Here is a 12,189-nt window from a genome sequence, read left to right as displayed (position 1 = left end):
TCTCTGGTTTCCCCCCTCGGGAGCACGGTGCCTCCACCAGCATACATGATGAGAACTGGCATTCTGCTTGATTACTGTGCATCTGTTATGAGGCTCCGAGTGAATTAAACAAAACAAAACAAAACAATAAAATAAAATTAAAAAGAGGGGAAAGAGCCTACTAACCGAGACTGGCCCGGTTGTCCTGTTTTGAGTCAGAACCGTATTTTCCTTGTTTTTCCCCAGCAGGCACATGAGCCCCCTCCGCTGCAACAATATTTCACAACAGTTTAAATCAAGCTCGATAGCTAATTATTCTAAGGTCATACTGAAGAACCAAACCACCAGGACATCACAAATCCAAGACTGTCTCAATGTGAAGTATGCAGCATTAATTTTTTTCCTGTTAAAAACAAAGGAGGTAGGGTGAGCTTTTCTATTCTTTTTTATTTTTTTTCCTCTTGGAGAATAACTGGCTTTCAAAACTCATCCCGAATAGACCTCTTAACACATTTCACCTCTGCTCTGAATGTTTTAAGCTGGCCTTCTGATTACAAAACGTTCGTGTGAAATCTCATCAAGACGCTTTCTTAAGATGAAGAATGTTTTATAAATTGTAATGGCTTTAATCAGTGCCCTCTTTGAGGCTGTTTAACTCCACAATGTCGCCCAACCAGCGCTTCAATTATGTTACTTATTGACTCTGTATTAATTAAGTATCATTACACAGATTGATTTATATACTTTTTCACATCTCTCTCGCCAGATGGTCTAGCAGTTTCCCTCTCTGCACTCCAGAAAGATCACCTGGATGCACTCATCTCTCCCCAGCTGCATGGTTTAGCAGCTCCTAGTCATCTCCAAAATGTTTGCTCCTCTTCCTCCTCCTCCTCCTTCTCACTATTCTATCAGAACACTACACAAAGGCCACGTGACATTAGACACAAGCCAGTAGTGTTTACAAAGCCAAGTTCTCTCAACAACTCATTCCCACCTCCGTGAATTCTCACCCAGTGCGGGGATACATTTTGCACAGTACAGGGAGCGCCTTTTGCTTCCTTAGCTGATTAAAACATACCTTCTGTTCAATTATCTGGGGCAATGGAGAAAATAACTAGAAAAAAATATGAATATTTGGCAATGGCAGTGTAACAGACAATTTGGCCTCAGCAGAGTTACCTTCTGAGTTATATTGCACTTGGGCTAATGTAAAAATTATTTTGCATGCTTGAGCTCGTGTGCTAAGAAAGCAGGAGGTGGAAGCCCCAAGGTGTACTGCAGTGCAGAGTAAGCTAGGCTAGAATTTTAAATTGCCTTGGATGGTCAAAAACATGGATAACGAAGAAATGGAAATGCTGCACTATTTTTTTAATAATATATAAAAATCAGATCAATAGGATTTATGACCTTTAGACAAACTCAAAATGTCTAAAAAACAAACTGGCAGTGCTACCCTCTAGACTATCTAGATACCTACACGTCTCCTCATTGTCCAGATTCCAGTCTGGTATCCTCAGAGCAGAGATCATGAACACAAATGCCTTCAGTACCCAACCAGGTAAGGTAAAATACAAGGGGAAAGAGAAAAGCAAGGGAAAAGGGCTCATCCCACCAATAAAAAGGATTTGGTGGCTAATCTCCTGGGCGCAAGTTTGCCCTACAGAACAGGCCAGATATGTCATCAGGTCTGGTTTTTCTTTAAACCCCACAAACCCACACTGTTTTATAAAGCATACTATTTTAAAAAATATTAAGCTAAACTGATTTTTGATCTTTGCCTATCATACTTGAGTTCCTCCTCCTTCCCCTTCAAATCCAACCAGTCCTCAAGTTCTGTTTTTTTTTTTCCCACACTATCCCTCCTGCTGTCTCTTTTATCCACTGCTATTGCCATTTGCATCGCCATCACCGTCATCCACACCCTCATTATTCTGCACTAGAAGGGACGTATCCTTGCTTTCCTCTGCCAAGTGTGTTGTGCACAAGTGCAGAGGGATCTTTCTAAAATGGTAATCTTTATCATATCTCTGTTTGTATATAAGGTATGTTGACATCAAATTCAAATCTTCATACATGTATTTTGTATAATGATGACCATCACCTTCCACCATTCTTGCTATTGTGGTATATATGTGTATTAAGAATTGTAACGCAAAGAGAGAGAGAGAGAGAGAGAGAGAGAGAGAGAGAGAGAGAGAGAGAGAGAACATGTATAATGGCATAATTTGGCATGAACATACTTTATACACTGAGTTATGAAAAATTGTGCTGTAAATGGGTAATAATGAGTGTAATGCATTCCACTACTGTCATGTATGTAAAAAATAAATAAATAAATAAGAAATACAATTGCATTTAAAAGCAAACAAATAAAACGGTAGTCTTAAATTTCACTGTGCAGCACCATCATCTGGAGGGGTTGTTAAACCTCAAATTCTGGACCCCACTCTCAGCATTTCTGATTTAATGAATCTCTTACTGGGCCTAAAGTTTGTGATTTGAACAAGCTCCCAGGTGAGGTTGCTGATTCCTTCCAGGGACCATTCTGAGAGCACTGTTCCAGAGCAGTGCTAACACATTCAGCAGTTCTCCATTTCCTCCATATTACACTGACAATGCCCCAATCTGGTACTCTGGATTCTTTAACCCTGACCTCTTCCTCTCACCCCAAGGTTCCATTTCTCTGATTTCTTAGGAGACCTGGCTCCAGTAGAGATGGTCTGTTTGTGCATTCCCCAATACATCATGCACTCCCACCTTGCCTTGACCTTGTATAGAATGTTTTTCCACCTACTTTCTCTTGGTCTAGTTCTGCCTTCTCATGGGTTACACCCAGAACCCACATCCTCAATGAAGTGAGCCCAAATTTGATTTTGTTACCTTGAGTCCTACAACATTAGGTTTGCAGGTTGCTTGGTGCAAACTAAAGAATGTGGAATTCACAGCAAGAGGCTCTGAGTTTGAATCCTAGCAGTGTAACTTTATAAGCCATTTAGCCACCCTGAACCTGTAAAAGAGAGATACCAAAATTTACATCTATTGCGTTGCATAAAGGATTAAAACAATTTAAGCCTTTAGAAAAGCATAGTACAAAGTTAGCATTTAATAAATGGTCATTCCCTTCTTTCATTTCTTTCCCCTAATCATGCATTAAGTATTACATATAAAATATATTCCCCTAATCAGTTATATTTTAACCTTGCCTCCTTCTCTTTCCTGAGATAGACTATTTCTGAAGAAAAAAAATGCATATCTGATTCATCTTAGTAACCCTAGTCCCTGGAAACTTCTGAGTAGCTGGTAAGCTCTCAGAAAGCATTTACTAAAAAGTATGATAAATTTGAGAAACAGTATAAGACAAATGGTTCTATTAAGAAGCTTTCCTCTGTAAAACCTAAATCTGTAATTAATTACATTGATTTTTAAAATATTTTCCCATTACAAAGAGAAGAGGTGTTTTACATTCATAAAAAGTGCTAATGAATTGACGGTCAATGGCGAATGAAAGGTCAGGTTGTTATTATAAAAACATCAATAAAGGAAAGTCTTCTCTTTGAAGCCGGAGCACAGAACCACTAATAAAGGCAGTCCAGAGAAACAAAGAGAATAACCTGGAGATGCTGCTGGCAACAAGTAACGAGCTTTCTCTGGAGGAATCTGTCATGAGGCCATGTGACTATTCTACTTCCAAAATGGCCGATGACACTGGTGACTGCACTGAAAAGTGTCATATCGAACTTCCTCTGGGGATTCTTTAACTCTGAAGATAAGCAGCAACAAATTACAATATATATTCTGTTCTTTAGCATTGCTGACTTCTACAATATTCCTAGATAGAATCTAATATTGCCTACTCCCATAGTTAAGGGTGAAAATCTTACCAGGGAGAAAGGAACTATTTTTTTTAAGTTAGCAACTGAAAACATCATTATTCATTAATGTTTTGGTAGAATATATATAAAAAATCTAGTGTTTTGGGTACCTGACATTTTCTTTCAAATACAAAGTTCCCTAAAAGATCAAGTCATTTTAAAGCTTACTATAGAGGTTATATATTTTGGTCAGAGATCACTAGGAATTGGGTCACCCAGTGTTATGGTTTGGATCTAAAAAAATATCCCTGATAGAGCTCAATTGTTAGGCAATGTTTCAATGTTCAGAGGTAAAAATATTGGATTATGAGAGCTGAAACCTCATCTATGTATTAATCCATTTGATAGATTATTAATTTGAATGGACTAGTGGGTAGTAATTGTAGGCAGGTGGGATGTGGCCTTGGGTTATATTTGTCCCTGGCTGTTCCTCTCATCAGATGCCATGAACTGAACAGCTTTCCTCTTCCATGTTCTTCCACCATGAAATTCTGCCTCACTTGAGGTCCAAAGCAATGGTATTAGCTGACCATGGACTGAGACCTCTGAACTGTAAACCCTAAAATAAACCTTTCTTCCTCTTGACAAAATATGTTCTTGACACATATTTTGGTCACAGCAATGAATAATTAACACAATTTGTTTGTCACATAATTTACTATATAAACTTAAACAAGTTTATTCCTTCAATAGATATTTCCAGAACACTATGTATCAAACATTGAACTGGATGATAGGAACACAGAAGTAAAGAAAAAGTACACACCCACCCACATACCCACACACACGAAATCAATGTCTTTCTGGAACTGAGAGTCTAGTTAGTCTAGTATGTCGTCAGGAAGTCAGGGCAGACTGGACAGTTTTTCACCAAACTCACTCTCCTTATACCCTGAGCATAAAGATAAGCCAAAGTGCACAGCCTCCATATAATGGCATTCTGACCAGCAGAAAACAAGCAGAAGTAAGTTATATCCAGTCCAGAATAGGAATGACCATGAAAAAACCTCCTGGTTAGTGAATGACTTTCTCTCAATAACCCCTTCTTTTTCTGCTGGATACAGAGGATTCTGAGATCTCAGAGATGTGGAGTCACAGATGGAAAGGAGCAAATGTCCACCTGCTGAACACTCCTTTGGCACTATTATGTAAGCAAGAAAGAGACCTCTGTTGAGTTAGGTGACTGAGATGTGAAGTTGTTTGTTACAACCATTAGTCTACCCAACCAAAGTTTGAGCCAAAACTATCTTCAAAACATTGTGATACAGAGTATATATGGGATGGCATGGGAATACCATAAAGAGGTGGCTCACCTGGGCTACATTTGGATATCAGAGAGTACTTCCCTGAAGAAGAGCCACTAAGATAAATCTTGAGGAATGGAGTGTGACTGTGAGGAAGGGAAGGAGGGTAGCAGAGAAGAAAGCACAGGCTGTCATGAAACCCTGGGAAACATAGCACATGGGGAAAATGTTAGCAGCTCCCAGTGACTGGAATATGGAGTGAGGCTGGGAAACGGAGCTGCTCAGTCTGTATGTATTAAAATGATTGATACAGAGCAGAACCCAAGAGACTTAGTAACTTCTAGAAATGAGGGACAAGGGAAGAAAACAAGCATAATCAAGCGCTGCGTGAGTTAGAAGACAGAGGTTATTTTTACTGAGATAGAAAATGCAGAAGAAAAATGTGAAAGGATGAATTAAATTTTTAAAAAGTTAGAACCAAGATATCCATAGAACATCTAAAAGAAGAACCCGTAGGCAATTGGCAATGTGGCAGTGGTCCAGATGGGAGAGGTGGGCTTGGAAATTGTCAAGGCATAAAGGTGATTGAAGCCACAAATGTGATGGTAATGCTCATGTAGAACAAACAGTCAGAGTCAGAAGCTAGAGAAATAGGGACAGAGGAGTGAGAGAGCAGACAAAGAAAAAGAATATGAAAAAGAAGTCATAAAAGCCAAAGAAAAGAAATATTTAAAAAGCAATCAATAGTGACACATGCTTCAGAGAGGAGCCATAAGATGGTGGCTTGAGAAGTCCATTATATTTGATAACTAGGTTGTTATTTACGACCTTAAGAAGTTCCATTTCGGTACTGGGAAAAGCCACATTGAAATAGTCTGCAGAGTGTAGGGGAGTGAGGACCTAGAGATAGGAATGCAGAACACTCTAAAGAAACTTGGTTCTAAAAACAATAAGCTAGAAGTGGACAAAGGAAGCCTATTTCGTTTTAGTTTTTAGTTTTCAGGATGTAAGATGTAAATATGTTAATATGTCTAATTCTCTAAACTTTTACATAGGGATAATGCTTCATTTGCATGACCCTTCAGGATGTAATCACAATAAATAATACCACCTATGTGAAAGATTTTAAGATATTATGTAAAGGCCAGTGTCATTACACATTTACAAATGGTCAGAGAATGGAGTTTTAAAGTTGAATCCAATGAAGTATGGTTGACTATAAAATCAGAGAAAAGTTACCATCAGTCTAGATTTAGAAGAATAAGAAAATGTTCATTTTATCCATATAACAAATTGCTGACCCCAAGCCTTAGAGGATAACATTTTGAAGTCTCATGCTGGACAAGTCCTACTCATGCTGTATCCTTGGTTTTTCAGATGTCTTCACTATGCCAGAAAAAAATAATATGCCAATGAACCCTGGCAGATCACGGTATATTAAGTCATCTGAGAATTTATTAGTCTTATGAGTAGTAGTCCTGAAATAAAGATTTCTGGCAATCTCCCAGTTTCACAAAGCAAAAAACTAGCTCCATAATTTCATTCTCATGACCAATGAAATCATGGTGAATGGCCATAGCTTGCTTAGTGTGTTATTCCAAGGGTGACAGAGATATTCTGGGAAGTAAGCTAGCCTTTTTAGGATTTCCCTCCTGGGAAAATGAACCATCCAAAAGAATATGATCCAATCACTTTTCACTAGTCATGAAGCCATTAAAGACTTTACAAAGAATATTATTTTTAGCACTATAGCACCAGTATAACTAGGTTTTCTCTTTTCTCTCATAAAACTCCTAACAAGTGGTTTTAACATGCCCTGTCTTCTTCCTCCCCTGGGAAGACATATAATCCCTGTTTTGTTTTTTTTTAACTCTCTTTCCTTTTCTCTGCACTTTTGTACCATTCCTCTCTCACTAGTTGCCAACATCTATTCCTCAGTTATTTTATTTTCAAGAGTATAGGATGCTAATTAAGGTCAAGCAGCTGTGTCTTAATCTCCAAACAGCAATTGTGCAGAATGAACTTAGATACTAACACATAGATACTAAAAATCCAGTCCTGAAACTCAAATAAATACCATCTGCAATTATTTGTGCATTTAAAAAAAATGGACCAGGCTACAACACTAAAATGGCATTTCTTTTATCTATGTTACTCAAATATCTTATCCTTAATGTGTGACACAACTACATGTAACTATTAAACTAGGCCAAATGTCTACAGGTCAAGTTTTAGACCTTTTATCCATTGCAATACTGAATTGCATCCTGGGACTGAGAATTATTGAAACACTTGACCCAGCACAGTGGCACAAGCTTGTAGTCCCATATACTTGGGAGGCTAAGGCAGGAGAATCCTTGAATCCAATAATTTAAGGCTATCCTTGACAACACAGTCAGACCCATTTAAAAATAAAAAGCAGGCTAAGAGGAGTTAGTCTCCTAAAATAATAAAAACCAGGGTAATAAAGAAGAAAAGTCTTACATTGCTTTCAAATAATGCCACCAAATATTTTTATAGACCTGTAAAGATAATCAATTATCTTTTATAAGTTTGCTCAATTTAATCTTAATTTCACACATTTCTTCTTCATCATCATTTGTCAACACAGAATTGTGAGGCTCAGAGAAGTCTAAGAAACACTGAAGTTGTTCATACAGTTGTTCAGTAGCAGAGCCAGGTTCCTCTAGTTCCCCAGCTTGTTCCATTACCCCAGAATTGGCCCCCACCATGTTACCCACTCTATTTTTATTTCACTCCTCTAGCAACGTGGAAAGCAGCCTGGCTTCCTCTGAAGTCATTAGGAATGCTGATGAAACACAGACGTGAAGTCAACCCACCCTCCAATGAAAATACACAGTGTATTCTTTATATAAGGAATGTTAAAGGATGGCTGTGGATGTGGAAAGCTTTTTAAAGGAATGCATAAATGAAGCTTGGAATCCTGAAAAGGCCCCCAAAAGATATTGCCAACAAATGACCAAATGTGGAATGGAGGGTGGGGGAATTCCATGCATGATCAGTATTTTCATTTGAATGGCTTTGTCCTTATTTCGTAAGGGCTTCTCTTTCATGGAAAAGATTTTTTAAAGTTTCCAAACAAATATCATAACCAACCTGTAGATGGAGAAGGTCGCCACTGATCGGATAAGGGATGCCAAAGCTCCCACCTTGGCAGCCTCCACGGCCCCCCGGACTCGGTATTCCACGGTCATGGCGTAGCTGACATAAGGTTGGTTATAAACAACAATCTTCCCTCTTGCTTCTGGGGCCCTTCTCTGCAGTTCAGCAAAAGAGGTCACCACCAGAACTTCTGCTGTAATGCCTAGAAATAAAAGTCAAATGAGAATTAACTTATGGTTTCCCATCAGCCAGGTGGAAATGGTGCACAAAAGGTCACACATGCTTTGTCCGCTACATCTGGCAAACTTGTTTGAGAAGATCAAAGTTTAGAGCCATTTACCATGGGAGAAAGATTATGAGGTTAGCATTCAAAATAATATAACATACAACTCAGGGTTTTTCACCTCACTTAACCAGCTGGTACTAAATCACTAATTGCTTGAAAAAATAGCCCCTTTTATTTTCTTCTTCTTCTTTCCCACCCTAAGAAATCATGCACTTCACAGAATGACACTAATTATTTATTTTTAAAAAGGCATTTTAGAAAATTCCTCTAGGGATTAATGAAACACATATTCATCTTTTCATAAAACTATTTTGATATGTTGCTAAACAACCTTCAATGACATCATGCAAAAGATGGCAGTTTGTGAGGAACACTCTTAAGAAGCCAATGTTCCTTGTAAATCCAACTTTTAACAAATGGTTAATGTGACTTCTCCTAAGAATTATAGAGAGCTTGTTTTCTTTCCTCTTTTGTATAAAAATATTCTTAAAGGATCTGGAAACTTCCCATGCTTCTCATTTTACAGTCCTCATTCATCACCAAACACGTTACTAGTCTTCAAATAAAACTCTCCACCATGTAGTATAATTGTCCTGTTAACTTGGGGAGATGTGTGCCCAAAGAGCATCACCAAAGAGCCTACTGAATAGAGCAGTTAGAATGACAAAGAAAAAATATTTAGTAGCAAAGGCCAGATGCAGTGGTTAAATAAAACCATATAAAAGAAAGTGGTAAACAACTACCATTTGTGGCTTTAACCAGGCAGTCAAGAAATACATTGCTAACATGTGAAGTATCAACATATATTTTTCATATTTCCTTAATAATACAAACTAGAGAACTATATTTCTTTATTTTCTTTTTCTTTTGAAAGCTTAACTTATGGTTAACTAAGATGTCATTAAAATGCTAACTGCTGGTTGGAAAATCCTTTTAAAATGCATTGCAGGTACTGGAGAATTCTATACAGGCCCCATTATAATGGTCCCTTTAGGCAGGCTCCTCTCCTACTTCCGGCCTGGTTTTGTACATTTACTTTAAAATGATTAGCTACAAATCTATAAGTATGTCTCCGTCAACACTCAGAACTCAGAATTTAATTTATGATCTAAGACAAGCAGTGTACAAATATGGAAAATAAGGAAACCTCCAGCTCTTTATGTGACAAATCTGCATAAAAATACAAATAAGGAGTCAGCTAGACAGATTATGAGATTCATAACTTTCTGAAACCTAGAGTTACCTTGAAATTTGACTGGTGTTATTGTTGGCATGGTACAGGAATTTTGCTGATGGTTTTCAGCTGCTCCTAATGAATAACAGGTTCAATGGTCCACCCAAGGGATGTCCCAGCAAATGGGGTAATTTTGTGTCTAAATTAGAGTCGCTAAAAATGAAGCCAAACTTCTATAAAATTTCAAAATTAAAGTCATACAAGGGTGGTACTTCACTACGGTCTATATTTCAACTCAAATCTTGACAAAAGAGAACCAAAAGCTAATCTAGACAGCACAGTTATTGGTGCAAATCACTAGTAGCAACTACAAGTCAAAGCCTGTCACAATGAACTTGGGAGAAGAGTTTGAATTAAACTGTTTCCCTGAAAGCTGAGAGTCATCTCTTATTCCTTTCTCCTTAATTCCCAATAATAAAATCAATCCTTAAAATACTAATAATTTTACTCCTTAAAAATTAGTATGGACCAAATCCATGTCCCCTGGTCCAACGTGTTACACTCTCTGACCTCAGGCCCTCATTATCTCCTTTTGGATTCTTACAAGCCCCTCTTCCCCAGCCCTCTCACACCACTGGCATTCCAACTTCCAGCCCAGTTTCCCCAAACGTAACCTACACGGTTACTACCTGAATTACTGAGAAGCCAGATCTGCCAACAGAACCATCACTCTGTCACTCTCCCTGCTGAAACTCATCTATCAACCTACCTCTACAGACACTCGTTCCTGTTTATTTTAAGCTTCATCAATCCTAATCCTACAAGTTCTCCCTCTTATCCTCTGTTATTCCACTCCTTGGTTGTTGTTTTTTTTTTTTTCCATGCTATGGTACATTGTGTCTATTGACCCCATTCTCTCAACATCTTATTTTTTTTTTCTTTTGGGTACTAGGGATTGAACTCAGGGGCACTAGACCACTGAACCACAGCCCAGCCCTATTTTGTATTTTATTTAGAGACAGCGTTTCACTGAGTTGCTTAGCACCTCACTTTTGCTGAGGCTGACTTTGAACTCACGATCTTCCTGCCTCACAGCCTCCCAACCCACTGGGATTACAGGCATGCGCCACTGTGCCCCATTCCTCTCTCAACATCTTCATGTTACCAACACCTATTTCTCCCTCAAGCTTCCATTTAAGAATCATTTCTTTAGGGGGCATTTTTCAGCTTCCTGCTTCCTTTCCTATCCCCTCACTCCTGTCCCTGGGAAGGCTGAATCATACACCACCCTCCTCCAGATTTTTAGGAGTGCTCAGAATAGCTGGGCACTAGACAAATGAAACCGTATATGCAGCTCTCTTTACTGCCTAAACTGTGAACGCCTCAGGCTTTGGGGCCAAGTTCATTCTCATTTGTATCTCCAGGGACTAACACAGTTCTGGGCGTGTGGGTAGACATTTGGGCATTAAACATTCCTTGAATGTCATGGCTCCAAATAAGGGATCATTGACTGGACCAACAGCATTCCCATAGTAACTCAGCAGTCTGACTCTCTTACCACCCAGAGTAAAGCTGCAACACAATAAACAAGCAAAAGAAGCACTGGGTAATCCTGATACCAATATAAATCCCAAGAATAAAATCTAGGTTCCTGAACATAAGGTAGTTCTTCTAATCTCCCTTAAAGCCTAGGTACTCTTCCTTAGCTCAACATTCTACATCTGGCATTTAATCCTAAAATCTATGAGAAACAACAAATGAAAAGGTAAGATTGGTCTGAAAACTGACAGCAGCACCACAAAAAAACCCAAGTCAAGGGGGAAACACGCAAAGCAACAAATACTGACAGAACGTTCCACAGTGATGGAAATGTTTTACATCAGCGCTATCTAACACAGTAGCCTCTAGCTACATATGGCTATTGAGCACAGGAAATGTGACTGGTATGATTGAGAATGGGACTTTCAAATGTCACTTCATTGTAATTAATGTCTATTTACGTTTAAACAGCCACATGTGGGTAGCATTCACAGTGACTGCAGGCTCAGCCCCTGCACAGGGCAAATAGCTGAGAGCATCTCTGCTGGTCCCAATGGACTTGCTTGGTGACAGTCCAATAACAGACATGCATCACGGTGATGATCTCCTCTAGTAGTCACAGACCAGGTAGACTGTACTCAGTAACCATTGTTGCAGAAAGCAGGGTACATACAAAACATCACAGGAAGATATTTGCGCAAATTAAACAAAATAAAATCAGGCCATCTGGAAAACTTCACTCTTCTGAGTTTGCATTTTGACATGTTACACCAAAGGGAATACTCATGCTCTCCCACAAATCAGCAGGTTCCTACTCCTCACTTCCATCTCCCTCCCTCCCATTCACCATCCTGAAAGGTAGTTTTAAAAAGCCTCTGAGGACACAAAACCAAGGTCATGTTCACAACAAGGCCTACCCCCAAATTCCAATTCACAATCACAGCCTGTTGCCAACCTCCTGTTCCTCTTAGC

General features: G+C 38.8%; 1 protein-coding gene across 4 annotated transcripts in view; it reads right to left on the bottom strand.

The window, feature by feature from the left end:
* Cpq (carboxypeptidase Q) overlaps positions 1 to 12,189 on the bottom strand; it is a 463,439-nt gene that overhangs the window by 306,896 nt on the left and 144,354 nt on the right. For all 4 annotated transcript variants that reach the window (XM_046464739.2, XM_046464741.2, XM_046464738.2 and 1 more), the window contains one exon: positions 8,213 to 8,420. In XM_046464739.2, the coding sequence (XP_046320695.1) occupies positions 8,213 to 8,420 (208 nt within the window). The remainder of the gene's footprint in view (positions 1 to 8,212; positions 8,421 to 12,189) is intronic.

Source organism: Marmota monax, unplaced genomic scaffold, assembly GCF_021218885.2.
Source record: "Marmota monax isolate L192 unplaced genomic scaffold, Marmota_monax_Labrador192_F-V1.1 WCK01_AAM20220418_F8-fsc00003, whole genome shotgun sequence".
Lineage (NCBI taxonomy): Eukaryota > Metazoa > Chordata > Mammalia > Rodentia > Sciuridae > Marmota > Marmota monax.
The sequence above is the reverse complement of the archived record's forward strand: the minus strand, read 5'-3'. Positions and strand labels throughout refer to the sequence as shown.